Source organism: Pollicipes pollicipes, unplaced genomic scaffold (assembly GCF_011947565.3).
Source record: "Pollicipes pollicipes isolate AB1234 unplaced genomic scaffold, Ppol_2.1 Scaffold_2555;HRSCAF=2994_pilon_pilon_pilon, whole genome shotgun sequence".
In the NCBI taxonomy this organism is placed as follows: domain Eukaryota; kingdom Metazoa; phylum Arthropoda; class Thecostraca; order Pollicipedomorpha; family Pollicipedidae; genus Pollicipes; species Pollicipes pollicipes.
This window is the reverse complement of record NW_023596136.1, coordinates 17,750,220-17,778,078: the sequence shown is the minus strand read 5'-3', so window position 1 is coordinate 17,778,078 and position 27,859 is coordinate 17,750,220. Positions and strand designations below refer to the sequence as shown.

General features: G+C 56.2%; 2 protein-coding genes across 2 annotated transcripts in view; one reads left to right on the top strand and one right to left on the bottom strand.

Moving 5' to 3' along the window:
• The first annotated feature begins 14,671 nt into the window (after positions 1 to 14,671).
• LOC119103177 (hepatoma-derived growth factor-related protein 2) lies at positions 14,672 to 16,668 on the top strand. The gene is made up of 2 exons (XM_037226627.1): positions 14,672 to 14,750; positions 15,280 to 16,668. The coding sequence occupies exons 1-2, from the start codon at positions 14,685 to 14,687 to the stop codon at positions 16,039 to 16,041; spliced, it is 828 nt and encodes a 275-aa protein (XP_037082522.1). The 5' UTR covers positions 14,672 to 14,684; the 3' UTR covers positions 16,042 to 16,668.
• A 130-nt stretch (positions 16,669 to 16,798) lies between these two features.
• Positions 16,799 to 27,859, bottom strand: part of LOC119103165 (putative 2-oxoglutarate dehydrogenase E1 component DHKTD1, mitochondrial) — a 39,110-nt gene continuing 28,049 nt past the window's right edge. Inside the window, 3 exon segments of the mRNA XM_037226618.1 lie at positions 16,799 to 17,333; positions 17,966 to 18,051; positions 24,075 to 24,263. Coding sequence (XP_037082513.1) covers positions 17,229 to 17,333; positions 17,966 to 18,051; positions 24,075 to 24,263 — 380 coding nt within the window. The 3' untranslated portion in view covers positions 16,799 to 17,228.

The window sequence follows — 27,859 nt, the reverse complement described above, 5'->3', positions numbered from 1 at the left end:
CTTGCTTCAAAATTGAGTTTTCCTTCGAATTTCATTGACCAGAGGTGCGGCAGAGGGCTTCTCTTGAAGTCGGTCTTTGCACGGCCCACAGGCTTTGTGCCTTTAGCCTTTGTCATTACAGTATGATAGAGCGCATGAATGATTTTTATCCAGAGATGCGTAGGGATGCAGTCCTTAGTAGCTATAAGGATCCTCAAGCGAGCGATGCTCCTGGTGGCCATGAAGGGTGTGCTGCACACCCAGAGGGTCCCCTGAGTAGTCAGATGGGACTCTATGAGGATCCAGAGGTGTCTGACTGACATATGAAAACTTTCTGAGCTACTGTTCGGGCAAAACTTCTCAAATTTAGACAGCATAACAGGAGCGCAGCCAAAGAGGAGGGGACCTCCCTTAGACCCGCATTTCTCACCATATGTGTCTCCCAGCAGGCAAGGGCGGCACCACCACTTTTTGATAGGGGAGGACGAGGTCATAAAGCCATCTCACTTGCCTTAAGAAAGATGGATGAGAAATCACGCATTTTTTAAATGGCGTTATCAGAAATGATCAATGCTACGCAAATTCAGCACCTGTCTTACGCCGCACGGAATGGGGACGCAGGGACGAGGATTGGGTTACGGGCTAAGACCACAAGTTTTTGAAAGGGAGCATTGGCCCTGTTGGCGTCGACTGAAAATAAATAATCATGTAAATAAATAATGGCTATCATCCCATTTCCCTTCCAGCGTGGCAGAATGTCGGTTTCCCCATACCGGCAGAGCGATCTTATCGCAGTGTCGTAGCTTCTTCTCAGAACAGTGTATATCATTGAGACCAATTAGCCATTATATCAGATTATACGGTAGCGATTAAAAGCATTACAATGACACACTGGATGGGGATCGCAGAGTTCACACACTCCTTCCAGCTCTGCACCACCATAATTTGTGATACGCTCATAAGCGCAGCCAAACGTTCCCTGGCGTCATGTGTATCAAGAGCGGTTGCTGCATGAGCTGGGTCCACTCTATCCAGGTAAAGGCGATGCACATTACACACTGCTGTTGCGTTGCAAATACGGCTCGGCCACGGCTCTGCTCCATTCTGCTCAATCACGGCTCTGCGTCACCACAAAGCGAAGCAAGTTTTCATTCGCTGTCCCGCACGTTTCAGCTGTGGCTGAATTGGCAGGCAGGATCACAAGAAGACAATAAAGCTTGAGAACTTCAGGGATCGGTTCCCGCGCGTTGTGCCTCGCATTGCGGAGAACAGACTGGAGGGCGGGGATATATTTTTTTCCCTTGGGCGGCGCCACCGGCGGGCGGGGTGGGGGGGGGGGGGGGGGGGAGGAATCCCCCGTCGTCGGATAGAAGGAGCACAGTCCCGCTATTCCAACAGCCTTTGTGCAGGAGGAAATTATTGTTAGCACATATCTTCACAAAGGGGTACCTACAGGAACCCCGGAAACCTGTGGGGGCCTGTAACGGATCCGAACAATCCTGTGTGCCAGAGCGGGTTAACAGGAGGGATCCCGACAACTGTGTAGGACCCTCCATTCAAATAGAAATTACCCAAGACCAAATTTGGAGGACTCTGGACGACCAAGTGTGCCCAAGCAGGTTAACGGGTCGGTCCCAACCAGAGCGCAGGGCCTTAAGTAGTCAGCGCTGGAAGGGCAATTGAAGAGCCCTACACCAGTGTGGAGGGCCCATGAGCACATCGCAGGTGTATAGGTAGGTTAACCGAGAACAACGTGAAGGGCCCCTGGGCAACCGAAATCACTCCGTAATTACGGCAGGTTGGTATATGGAGCCCCCGGCTGTAGCGCTCAAAACGTTTCAGACGAATAGAAGGAATCCGTGGAAGGTGTTCTGGCACGCTAGCAGGAAGGACCCAACAACAGTGCAGGACCCTCCGAGAAAATGCAAAGAAATAAAGTGCAGCGCGGAAGGCTCCTTAACGATCGCGTTGACACTGCAAGTGAGCATATGGGTCCCCTGGAAACAGCATAGGGCCTCTGGACAGCGTAATTAGCCTTAAAATCTCTCAATCATCACCATTTCAGTCAGTGAATAATTATCTTTATCCGCCCGTGAGCACTTCACTTTCGCTTGCCACTGTTAGTCGTCGACTGGAAGCCCAAAGACATCCAATTTTTTGCATTTTGTGTCTACAAACTGCATCTCTTCGGCCAGCTTTGATTCATAAGGGAGCATGACTCCGTGCCCCCCCCCCCCCTGGCTAGAAAGGTAAAAGAAACTTTGAGAAGCATCATGCTAATCTGATACATATTTTTGCGCACTTTTGATGCTTGTGTTTTCCAAAAATATTTGGTAGATGTCATGTAACAAGTCTTTTATGAATAGAGAATTTGTTACTAAGCGTGATATTTTTAACTGCATTTCCATGAGCCCCAGCCGTGACGGTAACGCCGGCGTAGGCATCGCACTTCCTTACGTGGTCTCAGTCAACGGAATCCAGATGACCACCTAAACGATATTGGTATCATCAGACGAACAATATATGTTGCATGCTTTTAGCACATTCATTCAGCTCTATTCACAATGTAATGACGGTAAAAAAAAACGGTTTAAGTCATGCATGACAACAGGTCAGTTGGCTGAACCTGCGGTGCGGCGAGTGTAGTTAAATGCTATAAGTAACGCAATGTCTTTTTTGGCAAAAAAGTGCTGCAAAGGTATCAAAAAAGAGAAGCTTTCTTCTCGTGTTCCCAGCCAATCGCTCCTGGAAACACAAAAATTGGCTAGCCCTATAAATGCGCAGCAAACACAGAAGTGGCATGCGTGAAAATGTAGGTGCTGTCGACATATCAACAAAACAAAATAGAATAAGGGTGGGTCAGGGGGCTCAAAATGGAAGAAACGTCAGGAGGTTTTGAGAATCATGATTTAGGTGACATAGTGAATAAAATTTTTGGCTTTCTTATGCATGAGCGTAATCACATCTTGTAGATCGCGGGGACAAGTAAGCGCGGGAGGGGTGAAACTTGAGTCTGGTGAAGACAATCTGACCTGATGTAACAAAAGTTTAGGATCAAAAGATCTTCCCGCCGTAATACTACGGCGGGAAGATCTCCAGAATTCTAAAAACCTTCAGGTGTCCTACGACCCATAATCTCTAGAATCTTCAGAAGTCTCTAGAACGAGAAAAACACGAAATAGCCCCCCCCCCCCCCTCCCTTCGCCCCCTGAGAAAAAGATTATCCAACAGCTGCCAACTGTTCCGCCGGAACCTTAAATATGCATGTCATCCGTAACGTGACTCGATACTACCTTTGAAAAGTCACACTCAGTGCCTCAACAGCCGTCTGTTGCATCAGACATTTCTGGGATCGCAAGGCGATCCACGCCCTGTGATTGGTTCAGCAGCCCATCGGACAATGTTATGCTCGGTTTCCATTGGTTAATAATCACGTTTTTCCGTGGCGCCTGATCATGGCTCGTTTCTGTTAGGGATAGTGTATAAGGCGAGCCGTTTGTCGCCATGCATACACATGTGCTCCCTGGACCTGAAGACGCAAGGCCCCTGTTGATAATGGACATTGTGGTTTGGTGTTAGTGAATGTGAGGTACTGGCTTATAGAGCTTTTCATCAGATAAGATCTACTTTTGCTCGACTCGCAAGAAGGACTGGCACGAGCGAGGTCGTCACAAATAAAGCTACCAAGCGAGCAGTTCGAAATCTGCTTCCAGTTGACGCCATGTAATCCGCATTCCCAAATACCCGTTTGCGAGTCGTCAGGCTTCGAGTTTTTTCGAAGATTTTCAAAATCGTGACTTAACTCGTCCTCCACCTATACTTGAACGCCTAAGTCAGTATCAAAGTGTATGACAAAGTGTTATTTGTACGTTTGTGTGCTGCTGCTTACTAATAAATATGACCACACCTACTTATACACCTTCTGAGGAAGAGCTTATTGCACAAACACGCTGGAAAAGTGCATGAAATTACGTTTAAAAGGCTTGCAAAACATGTTAAAATATTCCGTGGTGAGAGTTCGTCACCACCTCATGATCGGGCAGAGGATATGCCTAGCATCTTTGCGCAACGGACCGCACTTTTGAATTGTGTCGCCGAACCATAGGTCCCACGGAACAACCAGTGGATATCGACATAGTCCGTAACATGCCTGGTTCTTAAACAGTTGAAAAATTAGCCATGGAAAGGTGACTGGTATGCTTAGTGGTCGCGTGGCCCACTAAACTGGTAGCGTCGGGGAAATCGTAAAAGAATACAGAACAGGAACAAGCGACTCGCGCCTCGAAGATGGGCTTTGTCAGTACAACTAGGAGTTAGCTAGGGGGATTTCCTTCATGCCAGTGCAAATAGCAGTGCAGGAAAAAAAATCACAACAAAATTGAGCAGATACTTACAATGAGAACGAAAGAAGTCAAATAAGTTCAGTGTATGAAGAAGCACTCAGCTGACCAGTGGGAAAGATGGTAATATCGAATCAGGCGCTGTACTTCTTTGCACCAAGTTACAGGTAGTGTGTGACAGTGGGATAGATGGTAATACCGGAGCAGGTCCTATACTTCTATACACCAAGTTACAGGTAGTGTGTGACATTTGGCAGCAAACGAGAGTTATTGTGTGGTCTCAAGTAATTAAAAGATCAGGAAAAGGAAGCTTAAGTTCAAACCATTTCCGTGAGCCCTGACATCGAACGCTGCGTCAGCACGCATGACGTCACACATTCCAGCTGGCAATCGCGCTGACGGCAGATCGATCAGGGCCTTGGTGCAGACGTTGGGCTGTGGAGAACTTGGCATACAACTCTTTCTACAATCTAGACTACTTTCGGTTTGAGTAAGGTAGTCACTTTTTCTGCGCAAGAGCAATTACATCTATAGAATGCTGAATTTGCTGAGGATCGGTTTGGTCACATTGAATTCCCTCAGCAAATTACAGGGCGTTCTCCACATTTGTATGGGGTTTTAACTAAAGTAGCTATTTGCAAGATCATTCAGTGTAGCTCACAGCCCTGCCTTTCCAAAGACCTAAAAGTCTTAAGCTCCTGAGCTATACGTCCACAAAGTGTGCAGACTTTTTCGTGCAGACTATTTCAAGGTCATTCAGGCCTGCATAACGCCATATACACGTCATTCGAGTCCTGCCGCCTCATTGGCCATGCAGCGCTCAAGACTAAAAAGAATATAATCGTCCGGCCGTTCATATCTGGCGTTCGTCAGCAGGATTTCTAGGTAACATGTTCATCAGCTGGCCCTCAACCCATGTCGTGCTGGCCGTGCGGGTCTCAATTACGATTGGTTGTTTGAGAGCTACGACCAGGGCCTTTTCGAACAGAAATGATCATTTCAGGGCTATGAGATGAGGGAAAATGGAAAACGGTCGGGCAGGACTACATGCACCTGCAGAGCCAATCGTCCAGCTTTAGCCCGTGCAGGAAATTTTCAGTGCGCGCTGGGCATCCGGTCGGGGTCTCCCTCACTTGAGAGCCTCTCAGCCCACTCGTGGCTAGCGCATGCAGCCTGCCCCGGACAAGCAGGGCGTCGCGAGGATGCAGGATGAAGCTAGAAAGAGGATACGAGAGTCGGATGCTCAATCACGATTGGTTGTTGGCTGTTTGAAACAGAGCCCTTTCTACCAAGCATGATCATCTCAGGGCTATGGGATAAAGGAGAATTGATAACGGTGGGGCGGAAATGCATGCGCCTGGGAGCCGACCTCCGAGCTTTATCCCGCGCAGGAATCCCTCGGGGTGTCCGCTAGGCGCCCGGTCGGGGTTTCGCTTCACACGGGACCTTCCAGCGCACTCGTGGCTGGCGCATACAGCCTGCCCCAGATGAGCAGGCTGGATATGGATGAGGCCAGAATACAGCATCAAAGGATCGGGTGTTAATTGCGATTCACGTTTTGTGCCACATGATATAAGAAATTGGACAACCCTACCAATTATTTACGGAAACAAAACTTGTAATCAGGTAACTAAAGAATAGCGCCGGGACCGAGCACGTAAATACCAGTGAACAATTCGAGCTTGAGGATGAAGATGCGAGAACACCACGAGATAGGGCCAAAACACGAGCACAGGAATATTTAGTCCAGCACCGCCACCGCCACTCCTCCAGTACCGCCCCGGCCACCTCTCGGGCGATTGAAGTACTACAAGCGGGTGCTAGGGAGGCAATGTCGCACGGTTAGTTTGGTTGCACCACGACATCATACACACGTCCCATGATGCAAGCATGGAACGAGGTATTAAGGAGCATATTGATTAAATAGAGAAATTGTATTGTCAAGAGCCTAGTTTGCCTAGTTTGTGTGCCTACATGTGCCTAGTTTTTTCACTTAAACGTGCATCAGCAGTTAAAAGTGAGCTCATTTCATTGTATCTGATGCTTGCTTCAAAATCTTCAAATGTAAAATATTGCGTTTAAAGGTTTGCTAGGCAAGGTATTTCAAAATAACCCACGCACATCATCTTTGCGGTTCATTCATTCGTTCCTCTTGAGTAGTCTCTACCGGCGATAAAACTTATTTAAAAAGACACGGCATTTCACACGCATAAGCCATGTCACGAAAGTCATTCGCTATCTTGCCTGAGCTGTGCGGAAGCGAAGTAGAGTCCGGCAGCTGGCTGCTGTTGGGGAACTGGATGCATTGATATCCAATTCCTCCAGGCTTAGACATCTGTATTAATGCGCCTGGATGCATCCGGAATGACGCGACACCAACTAAGGTTTAACCACACCTAAACGACACATTATTAGCGCGGGACACGACACAGTTTTATGACGACACATTATTTACAGCTGCGGGCATAGTTTCTGGTGAGTGGACACATGGGCTACTACAACAGATTACAAAACAGGACGTTTCATGCAAATGGTGTGAACGTGACGTCAGCTGATTGTCAGGTCATGTGTCGCACATATAATACACTCGCCCATGGCGTGAGGCTAGGCAGCGACCGGCTCAACCGGACGAGAAATGGCATAATGACGTCACAATTCGAGGATGTGACGCATGGTGACGTCAGTTCCACCCTCTCAGAAAAAGAAACTCTGGAGCTCTGACGCCGTTGACTTCAGGTTGCTGGAAAATGACACAAATAAGCGCTTGACGTGACACCAATCGACACGCCTTTACTCGTGACATGACACCGAGCAATCCTCTTGTCCAACAGATGGCGCCAACTGGCATGTCGTGTCGCGTGACGTGATGTGCGGTGACGGGTCCGCCCATGACGTAAAGCTGCACGAGCCGTTGACGCGGGGCACGGTCATGTGGCGCGGCAGACATGTGCCTAGTTCCCAAGATTTCTTCTTGGAAACCGGTTCTTGGCTCCTGGTTCTGAAACTAGGAAAAAGCCAGGACCAGTGTGGTAACAGGCCGAGAGATCCAGCAGGAACCAGGATCCAGCCTCATATTAAGCCAAGAGACTCAGTAAACGCTAAGATCTGGTCTAATACCAAGCCAAAAGAGCCAAGAAGAACCAAGGCTCTGCATGACATTATGTCGAAATATCTGGCGTGAACCGAGATCTGACCTTACATTATGCCACGAGATCCAGCAAGAATCATTAGCCAGCCTGGACCATGAAGAGATCCAGCAAGAAACAAGATACTGATCAGGATTAAGCTAAGATACAGCAAGAACCAATTTCGTTTCGATCACCTTACCAATGAAACTAAAAAATTATGATCCTATACCGTTAGCCGCGTTTGCAGTGCGCCACAGCGGCAAAAGATGGTGCTGATCGAGGATTGAGAGCGGAGTCAGGTGAACGTTCGACGTATCAGATGAGCGTGGAGCGAAGCCACTCTTTGTGGTAGCAGGAAGAAAGGGCGGAGATAGGAGTAGGAGTGGGGATAGTGGTAGGAATGGGAGTAGGAATAGAGGTAGGGATGGGAGTAGCGGTAGGAACAGGAGTGGGAGTAGGAGTAGGGGTGAAGGTGAGAGCAGCAGCAGGAATTGGAAAAGCGGGCCTATTTCTCTCTCCCTCTCTCTCTCTCTCTCTCTCTCTCTCTCTCTCTCTCTCTCTCTCTCTCTCTCTCTCTCTCTCTCTCTCTCTCTCTCTCTCTCTCTCTCCCTCTCTCTCTCTCTCTCTTTCTCTCTCTCTCTCTCTTTCTCTCTCTCTCTCTCTCTCTCTCTCTCTCTCTCTCTCTCTCTCTCTCTCTCTCTCTCTCTCTCTCTCTCTCTCTCTCTCTCTCTCTCTCTCTCTCTCTCTCTCTCTCTCTCTCTCTCGCGCGCGTGCGCAAGAAAGCTCGCGTGCTCGCGCATGTGTGTGTGCGTGCGTGCGTACGCGCGTGTGTACCTGTGCATGTATGTAAAATATGCAATAGCTGGGTTGTAAATGAGAACTGAAAGCGCTACGACAGGAGAGCCATGAAATAACTTCCACCACTAAATGTATTTCCATATTCATATCCGTCACTCAAGATATAAGGCGACATCAATAACCGCGTAAGCTGCACACGCACGTAATCATACATCACCAGGTGCCGTTTGCAATAGTATGGTAGAATGACCGGACTTGAGAACACCATATAACGCACCATATAAAACAACGAACAACGACTTAATGCAACAATGAGATGATCCGCTCATCTGCAAGCTGACTCATGCGACATACTGACTCTTTCAACCAAATATTTGGCGTTGGCGCGCTCAGAGTTATATACTACCGCCATACTGGTATGACACGTCCCGCGCCGTCGGGCAGATGGCGAGCCGTCAGCGTCGTCCGTGTCACTTCTGAGAACTTAGTCCAGCTACTAGTGATGTCTACTTTCATCGCATTTGGAAAAACTAACTCAAACTTAAAGGTTCAGCTCAAAAAAATACGGTACTTGGCATTTCTTCGTTTACTCAGTAAATATCACAAGAGTATCACATCGATGGGCATGGTGTCTGCTTTCGAAACACTTGGAAAACTAGCATGGCCATGAGGGCCCACTTCCCAGGCAGGAACAAAGCCGAAGCCAGCAAACTAGCATGATCGGGGCCCCACCGTATGCCAGGGTCCCACAGCCACTAACGAAGGCCCAGTGTAGGCAAGAGCCCCGAGTCGGCTGGAGGTAGGGGTCGAAAAGGTCCAGAGAGCCAAGAGGACCCACTGGGCCCGACAATCAAGGGCCCGAAAGGAGGGTCTGTGGGCACGAAGAGGTGGTGGGAGTCTTAATTATGAGCGCAGCCTGCGAGAAGGGCCCTCAAATAACGGTCAGAGCGTCCTTTGCGCCGATTGGGGACGCCCGAGTCGATATAGACCTGTATGTCTGCCAGGCAACAACAGTACCGCGCAGTCGGTGTGGGCCTGAGGGCCCACTTCCCAATCAGCTATAAAAAAAAAACGGGACGAGTGATTTACATACGCTGGTTAAAGGTCTTGTATCAGTCAGGGTTCCACAGCGCCTTATTGTGAGTCCTGTGCTCGCAAGAGCCCCGAGCCGACCAAGGTAAGCTCGATGAGGCCCGAAGAGGGGCCCGGGCGGCCCCCCGGAACCGACGATCAATGGCCTGGTTGGAGAGCATAAGGGCCGGAACGACTGGCTGTAGGTTACATCAATAATCGCGACACTGAAATATCAGTCAGAGGTCCTCTTGAACCGTTTGAGGAATCCCTGAGACAATAAGGATATCTAAGTCGGACAGAGACCACGAACAACGGACAGTCGGCTCCATGTCTGTTTGAGCCCCTGAGACCCGTTTCCGAAGCGAGAACGACGTCTGGGCCCGCGATTTGCAATGCTTGGGGTTCCTAACACAACGAGGGGCTCTTGTGTCGGTCAGGAGCCACAGTGCCTAACGAGGGTCCTGTGACAGCAAGCGGTCCCGAGTAGGGGATGCATTTAACAGAGCCTGAAGATGGACCGTGGGGTCTCTCAAGACCAACTACCAAGGCCCGATTGGAAGGCTTAAGGGTCCGAGGGTCTGATTGCATATCACATCAAGAAGGTCCAAGGTCCAAGGGGCCGTGATCTCAACTGTCAATAAGAGGACCCCCAACGAAAGGGACCCCTGAGGCAAGCGGGACACAACTTTCGGCCCATTTCAACGGTCATGTCGCGTCAATAACGACCATTGACCTTAGCAAACCTTTGACAGCATTGATCACGACGTCCTCCTCAGCAAGCTGGAATGGCGCGAGGTGTCCTCGGAATGATTCCAGGACCACCTGAGCGGTCGGAAGTAGGTGATCAGTGGTGACTCGGTTACCTTATCTCTATCCCACGGGTTGGCCCAGCGATCCCTTTTCGGCCTAATCCTGCCTTTCTTCATCAAAGACCTATCCAGCTTCCTACCCCACGGCCGCCTACTACCCTAGGTCGATGACACCCAACTCGCCGACTCCGCTACTCCGATGTTGTCGGTCTGTCCAACCGGAAAGCCCGTGTCGAGAAGTCAATTCAGTAACTTCAAAACTGGTTTCAGCCCTAAAATGAACCCCGAAATGTCCTCCGCAGCTGTCCCACCTCACCCGTTGTGGGGGCGCTCGGCTGACGCAGCGTTGCGGATTTCGTGCACCGCCGGGACCGGGACTGCCTGTATGTACGCACCGCCGGGACCGGGACTGCCTGTATGTACGCACCGCCGGGACCGGGACTGCCTGTATGTACGCACAGCCGGGACCGGGACTGCCTGTATGTACGCACCGCCGGGACCGGGACTGCCTGTATGTACGCAGAGCACTGCGCGTCCCTGAATCTCTCAGTGCACCGCGTGATCTATTCGTAACGCGCGCCAGCCTTCACAGCGCCGATCTCTATTTCGGGCAGTGCCGGCTCGCTACATCCGCCACGCGTCCGGCTGAGCGCCACCCAGCAACGCTTTCCGTGCCGCGCCGCCGCCGCGTGCAGCCGGCTGCCTGCAATGGCCATCTGCACCCCCTCGCGCCAGGCATTCTTGACTGCTTGAAATCGCTGACCCATTGACTGAAGCTGTGTATCAGACAATGAGTCAGCGATTTAAAGCAGTCAAGAATGCCTGGCACGAGGGGGCGCAAACGGCCGCCGCAGGCAGCTGGTTCCTCTATGCGTACGTGTGCATCTCTGTACTGTGTGTGGGTTCTTTTTCCTTACACTAGGCGCAGAACAACCACCACGTGGATGCGACTGAAATGAAGTAACTGTAACTGTAACTCACACATCGCACCATTCCAGCTTGCTGAGGAGGGTACCGTGATCAAGACTGTCAAAGGGTCTGCTAAGGTCAGTGGTCGTTATCGACGCGACATGGGCGTTGTCGACAGCCCTTGCCAGCCACCCGACAGCGTTTATCAAGACGTCCGTTGAGTGACGTGGACGGTAAGCATATTGTGATGGTGTTAGTACATGACTGTCAAGAAGGTAAAAAGTGAGCTGCGAGCAGACGCCCTTCTCCGTAATTTCTGACAGTACAGAGAGAATAGAAATGGACCGAAAGTTGTTTAGGTCTCGTCGATCGCCCGACTTGAACACCGGGGTGACGCACGTGGTCTTCCAGACGGACGGAAAGGTGCGTGAAAGATAGAAAAGTTGATCAGATGTAGAAGATGAGCTCCGATTGCAGAAAAACACTTTTTCACTGCATAAAGTGATACGCCATCGACACCGACAGCCCTCGATGCGCCCATCTTCCTGATGGCTGCAGAAGGCCCCGGTAGGGTGGCTGGATGCAGGGAGAGCGCCGAGACACAAACACGGTACGGGGACAGCGCGACCGGGGGCCCACCCGTATTACCACGCAGCGCCGCCGCCTCCGCAGCGATGCGGGGGCCAACGGCAGCGAAGTGGGCATTGAGTACGTCTGCCCGGGTGCCCATGTCGTGATCGGGTGTGTCGCGCCCTCTCGTTGGCTGCAGTCCGAACTGCTTGATGCGGCTCCAGAAGTCTCGCCGCCCTGTCAACAGACTGCTGCACGGGTAGGAGCGTCGTGCGAGAGTGATCCGTCCCTCCATTCTGTTACGGCACCGCTAGCATACGCGGCGCGCCTCTGTGGTGCGGTAGCGCTCCCAGACCTCGCGGGCGCAGTCACGCTCCTGCGTAGCTGCGAAGACTTCGGTATCTCCACGTAGCCATGGGCAGCCGGACCTGCGTGCTGTTGCGGTGCTGGTCAGGCAGTGAGCGTCGACCGTAGCCATGGGCGGCCGGACCTGCATGCTGTTACGGTGCTGGTCAGCCAGTGAGCGTCGACCGCAGCCATGGGCAGCCGGACCTGCGTGCTGTTACGGTGCTGGTCAGGCAGTGAGCGTCGACCGCAGCCATGGGCGGCCGGACCTGCGTGCTGTTACGGTGCTGGTCAGGCAGTGAGCGTCGACCGCAGCCATGGGCAGCCGGACCTGCGTGCTGTTACGGTGCTGGTCAGGCAGTGAGCGTCGACCGCAGCCATGGGCAGCCGGACCTGCGTGCTGTTACGGTGCTGGTCAGGCAGTGAGCGTCGACTGTAGCCATGGGCGGCCGGACCTGCGTGCTGTTACGGTGCTGGTCAGGCAGCGAGCGTCGACCGTAGCCATGGGCGGCCGGACCTGCGTGCTGTTACGGTGCTGGTCAGGCAGTGAGCGTCGACCGCAGCCATGGGCAGCCGGACCTGCGTGCTGTTACGGTGCTGGTCAGGCAGTGAGCGTCGACCGCAGCCATGGGCGGCCGGACCTGCGTGCTGTTACGGTGCCGGTCAGCCAGTGAGCGTCGACCGCGACGTTCTGCACTTCCACAAACGCGACTACCGTCAGCGGCGGCGCCAGCGGCGTAGAGCGGCCCCAATCGGCAAGCAGCAGACTCAGGCTGAACTCGCCCCAGTCGGCGCGTTTCCATGGTCAAACGGTGGTAGTGCCTGATCGCCGGCGATCTCTGAGGACGGGGCCGCGCAGTAGCACAGGCGGGGTGGCTCGCCACAGGCTCGGGGAGAACCTCAGCTGAGTCCCGGAGACCGGTCCCGTTGGTGACGATCAGGTCTAGCAGTGTTGGTGTCGGTCGGAGGTGGGTGGGCTTGACGACCAGCTGTTCAACTCATGTCTCTCATGATGATCTGAAAACCGCGTACACCGTGGCCGTTTGAGTTGTGAAGATCTATGTTGCAGTCTCCTAGTGCGAATACGGTTTTCCTGTGGCGACGGAAAACCGTTGCCACGGAAATGCTCTTAAATCTGTTGGGCGGGGGGGGGGGGGGGGAGCGGGACTGAGCCAAAAAGTTGGCCTAACATACCCTTAAACATTGATTTCCTTCCGGATCTCAGCCACTTAAATCGACATCCTTGATGACGAAATTCAAATAAAGAACATATTTGGACGGTTCCAAAATTGTGTGATGTTGAGGAATGCATTTCTCTGAGGCCAATGTGATAGTGATAATGATGATAGTATGATCATATAGCTAGTGATATGTTTAGAACATAGTCAGAGGCGCGGTAACTATCGTAACATGGGGTGGGGTGTGGGGGGGGGGGGCAACTAAAAGTGCAGAAGAGGCCTTCTAAGATTAGATAGTGGGCCCCCTATGAGCCCGAATGGGCCCTCTACATGCCTAAATGGGCCCTATGCAAGCTGTAATTCGCGCTCTCCAGGCCATAATGGGCCCTTCAGTCAATGAGGGACCCTCTCAAGGTCAGAATGGGTCCTCTACAGGCCATAATGGTTCCTTCATAGTCACTTATGGGTTCTCTACAGGTCAAAATGGTTCATCATACGGGCCAGACTAAATCCTCTGCATACCATAGGTCTTACACAGTCAATAACGGGCACTCCGCGGTCAATAATGGGCCCTCCAGTCAACTTTGGGCCCTCCGTATGTCAAAATGGGCCTCTACGGGTCAGAATGGGACCTGTACGGGATAGAATGAGACATCTATGGGCAAGAATGGGCCCTCTTGTTAGGTCAGAATGGGCTCTTCATGGTTCAGCATGGGCCCTCTGCAGGCTTTAATGGGCCTCTCTATGGGTCAGTATGGGCCTTTATAGTCGACAATATGCCCTCTACGTCAGAGTGGGCCTCCTACAGGCCAGAGCGGGTCCGCCGCAAGCCGAAATAATCCCTCTACAGGCAAAAATTGGCCCTCCAGTCAATAATAGATGCTCATCAGGTCAGAATAAGTCCTCTACCAATCAGAATGGACCTTCTAAAGGCCATAACTGGTCCTCTAAAGGTAAGAATGGAGCATCTACAGGCTCAGAATTACCCTTATTTGGTCATGCATCTAAAAAGGTAAAAAATGAGCCCTTGACGGGTCAGAATGGACTTTTACAGACTTACGTAACCCCTTTTAACCTGTCCCTGTGGTGTTTTGCCCTGTCCACTCCCGTCATGCCCTAGCTCCTGTTATGTCCGTGTCCTGTCGCCTCATGTCCTCCATGCCATGTCGTCTACCATGCCATACCATGCCCAGTGACCGCGAAACCTTTCTGGAGAAAGAGGAACAAACGTGATGCGTGCCCCGCTTCCGTATGACGTCACATCGTTGAGGCTAAATGCCGTTGAGAGGACGTTGCTCAGCTGACCTGCCTCGTACGCTTGCCACTGCACCCTCACCTTCACCTTTCCACTGCACCTTCACGAACTCCCTGTCGGCGGTTTTCCGCCCGCGCGCGGAAAGCACCACCGCTGCTAGCCGTGGTGTCGCTTTCCTCGAGCGGCGGGCGGATAGGTGGCGCTGCGGTCGACTGTCGAGGCTCTCCGCCGGCTGACGGCGCGCGTCGCCCGCCGGCTCAGTGACCGCGCACACTCCGAGGAGGGTGCACCGCGTTGTGATGCGCCGGGCAAAGCTGACACTGACTGATTCGGTGGACGTGTGGCGCCTCCGAGGCCCAAATCAGGTACGTTGACTGGTGCAAAAGGGCCCATATAGGACGGATGTGGAAGGAGAGAGGCTTTGCCACATGAAACGGCGGATTCAAGTTGTGTCGCGTATGCAGTTGCCATTTGAGCCACGCACTTTGTTTAGCCGCATTATACCTCATAGCCGTGCGTACTAACCTAACAGCGATGGTCGTGTAGATTTATCAAAGTCTATTGACACTTCCCACCTAAAACAACTGCCGAGAGCGCCACGCGTGCGGACACGGCGTCAGTACGGCAGCAGCTGGACTACCCCAGCTTATTGTTTGGGCACCAATTCGGCAGACCCCCACCCCCGCGTGCTTCAAGGCGTCAACAACAGCAGAAACTTGTATCATTTACGCTGAACCAGTTCTCTGAACAGGCCTGTTTCAGCGCCTGGACATGTCCCACCCGAGCATGGCGCATTAGTAGCAGAATCCGTGTGTGACGTCCGCATGACATCAGCCACACTGTCCGCTCGCGACGGAGTACCGGCAGTGACGCCCGTTCTGTGACCATTCGCAGGCGGGTCCTGGCGTGACCAGCATGCGACAGGAGGCGGCGGAGCGTGCGCGGCCGGCGCGGCCCGTCTCGCTCTCCTCAGCTTCCTCCTCCGACTCCGGCGTGCGCGCCGACCTGAGCGACGCGTCGAGCACCGCGCGCCGCCGCCGCCTGCGCGCCGCGCTGGGCGACTCAGGCTGCCCGGGCCAGGAGCCGGCCTGGGAGGACGACGACTGGGACTCGGCCAGCGACGCGTCCGGCGAGTATGAGCCGCTGCGCGCGCCCACCGGCAGCCAGACGCTGCCGCCGGCGCCACCACCGCCGCCGCCACGTTCGGTGCCCGGCGGCCGGCGCAAGGACCTGGCGCGCCACTTGGGCTTACCGCACACGCTGGGCGGCAGCCTGGCTGAGCTACGCGCCGCAGCCACCGCGCACCGCAAGGACCTGGCGCTCTTCCTGGGGCTTGAGGAGCCAGCCACACCGCGTGTACGCATCTGGCGACGCTGGACCAGCCGACGCCCGCGCGAGCGCCAGCGCACCGTCAACGCGTCGCTGCCCGACCTGGCACGGCTAGGGGAGCGGCGGCGGCAGCGGCGCGTGCACACCACCTGCGCCGGTCACGCCCACCGGCCAGCGCGCCACCGGCTCGCCGCGGCCGCTTCGAGCCGCCATTCGCCGCGTGCAGGAACGCGCGCGGCGAGCGGTGACGCGGCCGGCGCGTGGCGGCGAGGTGGCCGGCCTGGACGAAGACGCCCCCCGGCTGGTGTTCCAGGCGAAGCGGGGTAGCTTCGAGGCGCCGTCCATCTTGTTCTCGGGCGAGCGCTGGCCAGCGGAAGCCCCAGAGCGCGTCTCCTGCGCCTTCTCAGCGCCGGCCAGCGCTCCCGCCGGCAGCACGGCACCTGCGAAACCGCGGCTCCCGACCCCGCCGCCGGCGCCCTCTCCGCCGCCAGTCGAGGAGCCGGAGCCGACAGTCGACAGCCAGGCCGCCGACGAGTCGGCGGAGGAGCCGGGCTACATGACCATGGCGGCGATCCGAGCCGTGATACAGGCGCCACCGCCGCTGCCGCCGCCGCCGCCGCCGTCGTCCGCCGGCGCCGAGTCCGGCTACCTGGAGATGGGCGCCATTCGGCGGCTGATGCGGGACCAGCGGGCCAAGACGGCGGCGGCGGCTGCGGCGCGGCCGCGCCTTGCCTCCGACGACTACATGAACCTGGCCGACCTGCGGCACGCGCTGCAGGGCTTGCGGCGGCCAACCGCCACGGCCATCCCGGAACTCGAGTGAGGCCGCCGCGCTGTGATACCCGCCGGAGACGCGAGCTTCTGTTCAAAGAAGAGCCGGAAGCCGCCGGCCACCGTCGTGATAGCGGACGGCATGGGCCGGCGGGCGCCCACCGGGCTGAGTCGGGGTGCGGCGGAACTGCTGATTGTTGGCGTGCCGTCCAGCGTCTGTGTCGCCGGGTATCTCGGGTCAGAGGACGCGCGCGCACCGCCCCAGCCTCCCGCTCCGCCAGCGCGGACGCACTGTGCGGCAGTGACAAGCCGGTGCTGTAAATCGTGTATTAAACCGTCTGTTAGCGGGTGTGACACACAGCCCTCGTTGCTCACTAGATCCTAAGCAGGCCGACAGGTCATCAGCGCCGTCGTCAAATGCCAACCGCGTCAATCGCGTAAAACTAGTCAAAATGTCGCGCGCACCCAATAAGCCCAGATATACATATATCACACCAAACAATGGCCTAGCAACGACTTCGCATCAACGAACCACGCGCGCGACCCCAGGTACACGACGCCAACAACGGCACAGGGGCAGCCAGCGTCGACAACGCTCCACCGTTTGGCACTGCTCACAGCTGCACCCCAGGTGCCGACCGAGAAGGGACCGAGCGACACAGCGCGCGCTGCCGCCCTCCTGCAGCAGAAACGGCAGCGCGCGCGCGTGTGTGGTAGGGGGATGGGGATTCGACGTTGCCCGCTCACGTCTGGAACGGCGCCTGCACCACCCGCTTCGCCTCCTGCTGATGCACGCGTCCGGTGCCGGTGGCCGGCGCGCAGAGCACCTCTCTGCCGCAATACTGCAGCTGCAACAGAGCGGCACCAGCCGGTCACCAGCCAAGCTCACACACGACCGGCACAGCCGGCGGCCGCAGAACGGGCCATGAACGGCGGATTGAGCCTATCACAGGAAAAACCAATACGGTACTAATACTAAAAGTGACCAAAAACGGAACGGATGCTGTCTTCACAAGAGGCAGTTTTACTCGTACGCGCAACGACTGAGGCGGTGTGCCCACAGCGGTGCACGTCGACCCGGCCGCCGCACGCGCCCAGTCGGCACGCGCCTGCTGACCCCGGTGTCCAATCCCAGTCACGGCTGGCAGGCGCCGCGCGCCACTCCAGCGACGCTCTGCACGCCCGTTTCCTAAACACGATCGGGTCGCTTGCACAGCAGTAACCCAAACACGGGGCGGCGCGTCGCCGCGGCGGCCGGCCGAGCGTCGCCGCCACACCAGGAAAGCGGGGCGCCCGGGCCGGTCGGCGCGCCGGGCTGGCGGGCGACGGGGACGCGGCTTCCGACACGTGGCCGCTCCGCGCTCCGCTGACGCCAGCGGTTGTGCCGCCGCTCTCCTGCCGGCTGGACCGGGCCGCCTCCCGGCGCGGCCGACGGCGAGTCACGCTGGCGGCGGTCGGTCCCGGACCGCGATCAGCTCACCTTGGTGGCGGCCAGGTTGTAGAACCTCGGCCGGACGAATGTCCAGGCGCCCTGGTTGCGATGCTCCTCCTGGCTCCATATGAACTCTGCAACACGGGTGTACGGGGCGTGAACGTGGGGTTTGCGGGCGGTGGCTAAGCAGTCCCGGCAGTCGATGGATCATTCCGCAACGCGGGCGTCACGGGCGTCGATAATCGATCCCTGAATCACCGGCGAGCCTGGAGTGCGGCTCATGCGGTTCACCATACCGCGGAGGGACACGGCGCGGCCGTCGCTCAAGGCCATCCCATGCGGCCTTAGTAGCCGCCAGCCCGCCCCAGGCTCGGCCTCATGGTGACTATGGTGCTTGGCACCGTCGGGTCTAGACACAGCGTCGGTGATCGTCACTGACAAGCGTGAAAGGCATGTCACCGTCCATGGGACCATCCACATCCCAACTCTACGCTAAGGGCCTGACAGCGTCCCTGTCCGATAGCAACCTCTGCAGGCACCGCAATACCCAGGTCTCAACCTCACGCTAGCGGGGTCCGCCCCACTCCACCACATGTTCACTACCGGAGCAGGCGACCCTGTCCCAGTACAGCGGCGTCCAGACCAGCTGCCGCTCCGATACCGCTGGAGAGGAGGGAGGTGGAAAATCCTCGGCACGTGACAACAGCCCCAGATCTGGACCGACAGACCAGCATGCGGGCGAACGGTTGGATAAGCACGATGTCATGCGTGACATTTCTCGCAACCTCGCATCTGTCTGACCTTCGGTGAAATCTTCCGGACCACGCCCGGGAGGACCTGGCCGCTCCAGGCCGGTCAGGTGGAGCAGGCTCGCAGCGCTGGCAGATAACGTAACAGTGCCCGGCCGCACAACTGCCACCGGGCTTGAACAAGCTGCGCAGTATTAATCTCCACACATGTTACGCAATATTACGGCACCCGGCCGCGAACGCCGCACTCCAGTCTGTCTTGTCGGATCGCTCACTGTGCGCCAGTGCGCGATCTGACATTCCGGCGCCCCGGACACCGCGTCGCCCTCGGAGGGGAAGCAGCCCGGTCCGCGCTCTGCCCAGGCGTGCGACGCCAGACGTCGCCGAATCGGCCGCAGCCCTACCGCCAGCCGTAGCGTGGCGTGACTGATGATCATCGAGCTCCAGGCATGGACTCCGGCGTCACAAAACGCACAATCTTAACCACCGTCACACACTTGCATTGGGCTCGGCCGATGCTAACACAAGGGAAAGGCAGCGCTCATGCAAAAGCGCGTCAGCATTCAACTCGACGTGAGGCTGGACACAACAAAAAAACGGATTCCACCAGGGGTGTAGTTTTCCTATTGAGTTGTGAGACTTCAGCCTCCCCCACCTAGGGCTTCAGTCCCGAACTTTGGAAAAGTGGGCTAAATCTGGGGAGTAATCTGCTTACTGGGGTATGCTGGATCATTTTTCGCTGTCTAGCCCCCCCCCCCCCCTCCACACACACACACACACACACTCATCTTGTAAAACTAGGCCCCTGGGTTCCAACCTGTCATCGGAGAATCATACGGGATTCGGGGCGAGCCCTGGGTATGTGTGACGAGTCCCAGGGATGAGGGACGAACCCTAGTGATCCGAAACGACCCTCAAGGATCCGGGTTGAGCCCTGTGGATCCGGGGCGAACCCTGCGGATCCGTAACGAACCCTAGGGATCCGGGACAAGCTACTGGGATTCGGTAAGAACACCGGAAATCAGGGACGAACCGAAGAATCTGGGAAGAGTCCTGTGGAATCAGCCTAAGCTCTGGAGCGAATCCAAGAAGAGTCCTCCGGAGCCGCGCACGCGTCCGACTGTAGTCTCACATTATACGCCGTCCGCTACGCACACGCACGCGCAAACAACGGGTCGTGGTAGCGGACCTAACAAAACCCAACCCAACGTGTGTCCAAGTGTTCGGGAATGGCAGCCAGATTGGTTAAGAGACAAAATGATTTCACAAAGAGAAACAAACACTGTCGAGCGCAAGCGATAGCCGCTACCGAAGTGCCCAGCGCAAGCGATAGCCGCTAACGAACTGCCGAGCGCAAGCGATAGCCGCTACCGAACTGCGCGCTGCGTCGCTGCCGATTTCAATCACCATCGCGGTCGACAGCACGGAAGGGCGGGGTACAGTTAGCATGCCATTCGAACAGCGATGATGCCTGATTTCACACAACGAATAAAGCCTGAACTTCAACAATCGCTGCTGACTGAAGACAACAATGGGCACCTACCTGAGCAATAACCGATCGGCACATTGAAAAGGAGCTCGGAGCGAATGAAAAACTTAGAAACGACTAAAGTGGCCTATAAACGACCAAACCCGACCTCAAAACGATTAAAACGACCTAAAAAGGCACCATGTGAAGTGCAGTGAGGTTAGTATCGCGTGATCGCCATTAACATGTCAGACACTGCCGGTGAGTATGCCCAGTATGACACAATGCATCCAGCTGTTCTTAGATGGAGAAGACATTTACAGTTTATGACCATAAAACAATCTCATAACGTGGTTCCCAACAAGTCATCACACAAGCTGCGTTTCTTCCCCGTTTACTAGTTCTGCTGAGAGTAGCGTAACACATCGCCATGTGGAGTTGGTGAGAGGCGCTGCAACACCGGGATGTCACGCCCCACATGCATGCCACGCGCCGGTGGCGGGGCCGGCCGGCGGTGTCGCCGGCGCGGCGACGCGGTACGTCAGCGGACGGTGACGGACGCCTCCGGCCGGCGGCGGCGGCTGGTCAGCCGACGCCGCTGACACAGCCGTGGGGAGGGAGCCGTGGGCGGGCGGGCGGCCAGCCGCTCTGGGTGACGCCGCTCGCGCAGAAGGGTCAAAGGTCGCCCGCCTGACCGCCAAACTGAGCCCTGGCGGACGGCCGTGACGTGACGGACAGGCCGACGTGACGGCCGGGACGCGGCGAGCCGCAGTCTGACGGCTGGCAGGCTCAGTGCGCAATAGGCGGCTATAAAGTCGAGACAATGACTCGAGCGCTCCATAAACTGCTCTTCGTGGGCATTGTGCGGCCTCTGAACGGCGGCTGGTGGGGAGCTCGGAACCGGACGCGGCCGGGCGTCCTAACCTGCCACTGCGCTAGCCTCAGGGCTGAGCGTGCCCCGCCTAAAGCTGGGGACATCAGCCCCAACATGCCCGAGTCCTATTACATCCACCGAGAAAGTAGCCAAGGTCAGCCACTCGACCCAATTTTACCGCACGCTCTTTATCGACCGCTGTAGATCAGTGCTGTTTCAGCAAAAGATAGCCGCATTTTATCAGGGGTGCACCGTTACCCTTGTACAACGATAGCGTGCGCGATATTCGTACATCAATGCTTTTCCTGCAACATTGGCATGAGTCCAGTTAGCACCGGCGAGTAAAATACTGCGTGGTAAGCACGCGACGCAGATTATGGATTTATCTTCTACGACTCCTTCGATGGCATACACCAGTCTAGCCGAGCCCCAACCGTCACCATTATACCTCAACATGCGAGTGATAAACACACACCAGTGGATCGCCGAACCGTCACCGACGTGCCAACTGAAACCTCTGAAGCGTTACCGACGTGACAACTGCAACTCCTGAAGCTTTACCGACGTGCCAACTGAAACCTCTGAAGCGCTACCGACGTGACAACTGCAACTTCTGAAGCGTTACCAACGCGACAACTGCAACTTCTGAAGCTTTACCGATGTCACAACTGAAACTTCTGAAGCTCTATCGACGTGGCAACTGAAACCTCTGAAGCGTTACCGACGTGACTATTGCAACTTCTGAAGCTTTACCGACATGAAAACTGAAACTTCTAAAGCTTTACCGATGTGACAACTGAAACTTCTGAAGCTCTATCGACGTGACAACTGGAACTTCTTAAGCTCTATCGACGTGACAACTGGAACTTCTGAAGCTCTATCGACGTGACAACTGAAACTTCTGAAGCTTTATCGACATGACGACTGAACCTTTTGGAGCTTGATAAAACAAGGCCTAAGTAGCCGACGCGCTTCAAAATACCAATAATAAACTTTGGTCAAAAAGGACGGCGCGGGTGCCACACGACTTCGGTAGTCGGATCGCCCCCCCCCCTCTCGCCGCAAAAAAATCCGGAGGGGCCAGGCCGCCATGCACCAACACCCCATAACAGTGGACACTGCGCGGTACGCCGCCGTGCAGGTGTCCATCCAAAACACGTGACCGAGACCAAGGCGCAACAAACAGGACACCGGGATGGCAGCGCGGGCGCCGCGGCCGACGGCGCCCTTTCCCGTGGCGTCCGTGACGCCGTCGCCCAACTGACAGCACGCGCGGCCGTCCCGGATCCCCAGCTGATGGGAACGGGGGAGGGAGCGGGCGCCGGCTCGCCGGTCAGGCCCACCGGTCCGGCCGGGTTAATGTCAGCCGGTCGCTCTCGCGACGTACTGGCCGCCACCCCAGCCCAGCAGCGCCATCAGCAGGCTTCGACGCCGGCAAAGGTGGCCGGCCGCTGCGGTGTGGCGAACGCCACACCCGTACGGCTTAAAAATATTCAGCTGTTGGGCGACTTCGATGACACAGTAAGAAGCACGCAGGCACGGGCTTGCTGACTAATAGGCGCTGCTGGGGAAAAACAGCCTACGCGCAGAAGGTTGCCGGTGACTCCATTTATGCTAGTCGTTTTTTTTCCTCCAGTAATACCACTTAGGTAGGGTGTCAGCGGCTCCTGATCCTCAACTTGCGGCATCTAAATGAACCCACGGAGAAATATGCGCTGTACGTTATAATGGTAAATGCAAACAAACAGTTTCATGCCATGGCCTCAAAATGGAAGCCTCTGTCAAGCAACCTAGCCATGGGCCGTCCTCGATCGCTGCCGTCGGGCAACCCACAGGAGCACCGGGTGGTGGAGACAATGGGTCCGCCCGCTCACGCAACAGATACCCCGTCATAGGCGCACGCGAGGCGTTCATCGCCGCACACGTGGTGATCGAACCGCCCCTTGGGAGGGTTGCTGTTTGGCCGCTGCGAGCTTCAGCGGGTGGCTGAAACTTCTCCGAACCGGCTCCTCTCCTCCCGTCTTGACTCACGCCCTCCCCCCCCCCCGCGCACTCCTCGGCCTCTCCTCCCGCTCTGGCCCACGCGCCCTCGGCGCCGGTACCCCGGCGCACTCCTCGGCCTCTCCTCCCGCCTTGATTAACGTCCCCTCCGCCGGCATCCCGGCGCACTCCCCGGCCCCTCCTCCCGCCTTGATTAACGTCCCCTTCGCCGGCACCCCGGCGTACTCCCGCACGCTCCGCCGACGCCTCCGATTCGGCCCAAGCGGCACGCTCCCTCGGCGCCGGACCACACTGCCGCCCGGGCGCGGGCCACCAGCGCGGTCCGCGAGCGTCCGAGACGACCGAGCGGCCGTGGGGGCCACGCAGGAGTCTGCCACCCATGCCCGGCGGCGGCGCGATGACACCAAACGGTGACCCAGGGAGGTCACGGGGTACCGCAACGGTAAGCGCACCAGCGAATTAACGGAGGGTCCAAAACGGTGGAGGCGAAAAGGAAGACTTGCAAAACATACAACTTTTAGTTATCTTTTAGATTGTTTGGCGCAGTGCAAATGCAAGGCATATCAATCAGGTAGCCATGATGCAGGCGCTAGCGACGTCGCAATATTGAGTTTTGAAACAAAAAGTCATGTTTTGGAATGTTTCAAAACTCTTAATATTGTAAGGACAATGTTGCAAGGGCAGGGAACAGAGCGAATGACCGACACTTTTTCCATTACTCGCCAGTATTAAAATCATGCCGATGCAAACGAAGCCTTACAAACAGCAGAAATGATTTAGGGGTACGCTTGTCACTGCTCACAGTCGGCCCGGCTGCACTTGTCGCTACTCACTGTTGGCTTGACTGTACGTGTCGCTACTCACTGTCGGTCTGGCTGTACTTGTTACTGTCGGCCCGGCTGTACTTGTCGTTGCTCACAGTCGGCCCGACTGTACTTGTTACTGTCGGCCCGGCTGTACTTGTCGTTACTCACTGTCGGCCCGACTGTACTTGTTACTTACTATCGGCCCGGCTGTACTTGTCGTTACTCACTGTCAGCCTGACTAACTGTACTAGTTACTTACTGTCGGCCCGGCTGTACTTGTCGCGAATGTCGTTCAGCTGTTGCGTCGGAAACGGCGTGAGCTGCTCTAGGCGGACCAGCGCCACGTCCTGCCGGCCGGCCGCCGCCCGCTCCGCCGCCAGCGCGTAGTAGTGCTTGCCCGAGCAGAACACGAGCGTGCGCACTTGGGTCGCGCTCACCTCCGCGTCATCTGCGAACAGAACGGCGTCAGGCGAGCCACCCCCGGGCACAATGCCGCCCGCTGCCGGACAGGCCGGAGCGGCTTTTGCAGATGTCGGGCGGTGAAACAGTGACGGGTAAGTCACCATCATCACATGACAACGAGGAGTAAGAAAAGAGAGACAGCGGTGTTCGGGGAAACGCCTAAGCTGACTTCATGTGTCCACCCTTGCCGGACAGTCACAGCCGATGGAACGGCCAGCACACAGGAAGCATCGCGTTGGTGATCGCTCGCAGGGGGCATCGGGCTGGTGATCGCTCACAGGGAGCATCGGGTTGGTGATCGCTCACAGGGATCATCGGGCTAGTGATCGCTCACAGGGATCATCGGGCTGGTGATCGCTCGCAGGGAGCATCGGGCTGGTAATCGCTCACAGGGAGCATCGGGCTGGTGATCGCTCACAGAGAGCATCGGGCTGGTGATCGCTCACAGGGAGCATCGGGCTAATGATCGCTCACAGCACAGCCGCGGCCATCTGGAGCCGGGTTGGGGCGCCGCACCCACGCCACGCCCGTGACAAGGCGTTGACACATATAGTAATGTCCGACGGCAGTGTCGTGGAATGCAAGACCCGAGTTCAAGGCACGCGGGCGTCAGAGCATTGCAGACCCGGACCAATAATTCGTGCATCGGGTTTCGGTTGATAAACACCGTCATTTTTCGGTGTATAACTGTCGCGTCATTCCGTCTCCGGCACCAATGAACCCGTCTGGCAGAAGCGCGCGACAGTGTCGCTTCTAGGGGAGACCTTTGGGCGGTCTCGATCGCCTCATCAATGACGTCGCAGTAACCATCACGATCCAGCGGACAAGTTCCTGTTGATCGCTGGGAGGTCAACAGAGATTTTACCAGAAAGTATAGTGTGACTAAATTAATGTCCAATCATGAGTGGGCGTCACATGCCCTCGCCTTTGTCGTGCACAATACCAACGACAGTATTCGGGCCAAATAAAAATGCGGCCTAATTCGCCCAAGTAATCCAGGAAAGTGACGATACTTTCTACGATCGCATCCATCAATGACACCCATTTTAAGCCCGACACATCCAAAACCCCACCAACGCCTGAAACACCCGAGGCTGGGCCCACGTCGCCGGTCACCGGTGGCGCCACTCTCTCGTTCATCGGGCAGCACGACAGCAGTCGCCCTCCCCACGCTCCCAACCGCCACCCACCCCCACCCAGTGAGTCGACTTCAGAGGACCACGCTGCCCCCACCTGACCGGAAGCGGGACAGATGCGCCGGGGACATTCCACCGCGATGATTCTGGCTGGCCGGAGGCGGTGGGCGGCGAGCTTCTGGCGGCCGGCCGGCCCTCCGGGCGCCGCCTCTCCCTCCGGCCCCGCCCGGCGCCGCCTCTCCCGCCGGCCCCGCCCGGCGTCGTGTCCCTCCCCCCCCCCCCCCGCCGGCCCGCCGGCATCAGACCGGCTGGTATGTGAGCAGCCGCGGCTCGGCCTCCGGGTCCACTGATGCACGCCGCCACGCAAGCCAACCCTCGGTCACTGAATCACATCTGTGTTTGCGCTATTTACGAGAGGGGCATTCATTTGCTGCTGAATATCTCCTCTTCCTACTTACATTTTTGTCTTCAATAGACTTCATTTCCAAGCGGTCTCACGTTTCGTTTTCATTCTAACTTCAGGAAAAAGTAGACAATCACAACACTAAGTACATCCAACTGAAAGCAAGTAACAGAACAGGGCCAAGAAATGTGCAAAAAGTAGGGGGAGGGGAGGGAGTAGAGTAAACCCAGTATGTGATGGGGGCTCTGCTCCTATGCCCACACAACACAACATCGTACGCAGTCAATGAGTCAATTAACGTTGCCCAAGGGCGATACTGAGCACACAGCATGCATGCCTCACGCGGGATATTCGTCAAGCCCTTGGTCCACCTTCGCGTGAAAAACGAGACACTGGGTTCACGGCGTCTCGGACAAAAGTGTCTGCCCCTTCAGGGCCTTCGGACTACAGCTTCCGGTCCATTCCACACCCAGTGAGGTCATCACAGAGACAGCCCTGCGGGCGTCAGCTGTGGCGCCGCTCGTCTGGCAGCATCAGACCCCCTTCCCCCCCCCCCCACCGGCTGCGCAGTAGCGTCCCGCCGACGTCACGCGCCGCTCCATGGCTGGCGTGACGTCACCTGGCGAGCGGCCGCCAACACCCATGACGGGCCATACTGGGCTGGGGGCGGCAGACGTCGCGCCGTCACCAGCAGCCAGCGCCGCCGGCCGGGCAGCGCGCGGCGCGCTGACCGCCCGCGGCCGGCGCCGGCGGCGGCTCCAACGCACACCCGCACGCCGCTGGCGCGCGCCCCGGCGGCGCTGACGTCAGCATGGCACGTGAGCCACCGGCGCCGATGCGTCGGCGCTGACGAACCGCGGCACGGTGCCGGACAGTGGAGACGAGCGGCCGGCGGACGGGCGGGGCACTACCGCCCCGGCAGGACGGCCGTGCCCTGCGAGGCATCAGCAGCGATCCGATGTGGATCGATTTGGAGATGTGAGCATGACGGAAACATGCTTTTTAAACAATATGCGCACTAGCATATGCCGATGAATCTGAACGTGCATCGCGTTTGTAGTTATACCAACATTCAAGCCCTTGTGGTGGCATGCTCCCCGGCCTCTTCTGAAGACGAACGTGCAAACGTCTTGCAGAATATCCTGCTATGAGCAATGTCATGTGGCTAATCCTACCAAAAATACAGTTTTTACCTACACCCCTTTCACGTTCAACTGTAGTGACACGCACCACATTTACACGACGTGGCCTCTGGTCAAAACTTTCATGGGCAACAAAAAGATATGACTTATGAAGGCGAAGCGCTTACGCGACATTGCTCCGTCACGACACAATTACTACAAACGAGGCTTGCACGCAATGTTAACCCCATTTATATGACAGAAAGGTGCCAGACTCCAGCCAGAGGCCGAACATAGACCGCATTGGTTAACGAGCCGGTATCGTCTTCACCCACACGTCAAATCGTTAGACTCTGCTAAAATTCCGATTTTACATATCAGGGCAATGCAAAGGCCGCGCCAACATCCGACAACGCGCCGTTTAAAAAAAAAAAACTGTGAGGAGCTTCTCCGTTCTGCACGCCCCACTGAGTGTCCCTCGATGCCGTCCTCCGCTGGGCTCGTCTCCGTGTGGGGCCTGTTGCCTTAAACATGCGTGCGGAAATGTCCGTGCGGCTTGCCAGAGGTGCCCGGGTGGGGGGGGGGGGGGGGGGGGGTAGGGCGAGGAGCAGCTGACGAAGACTAGCCGCAAACACAACTGACGCGCAGGGAAATGTTAAGCTCGATAAGCACAAAGCGATTCAACAGCTGTCTCAACAGCACTTATTACATTTTTGCATTGCCTGCTCCACTTTTTCTTGCAGCATTAAGGTAATGTTAAATGGAGTGTTCCAAATTTGTATGGGGTCTTGAGCTGAAGTAGCCATTGAATCGGTGCGGTTTACGGCCCTGTCCCTCTAAAAGGGTATGTTTCACATTAGAAGATACTGAAGCAAGCATCAGATACGATGAAGTAGGCTCATTTACAGCTAATTGCGTACCT

Bases quoted from the DNA above. Each gene is read 5' to 3' on its own strand.
- LOC119103177 (XM_037226627.1), top strand. From the start codon at position 14,685: ATGCGCCGGGCAAAGCTGACACTGACTGATTCGGTGGACGTGTGGCGC. The intron at 14,751-15,279 runs GTACGTTGACTG...GACCATTCGCAG, and splicing joins GCCTCCGAGGCCCAAATCAG to GCGGGTCCTGGCGTGACCAG.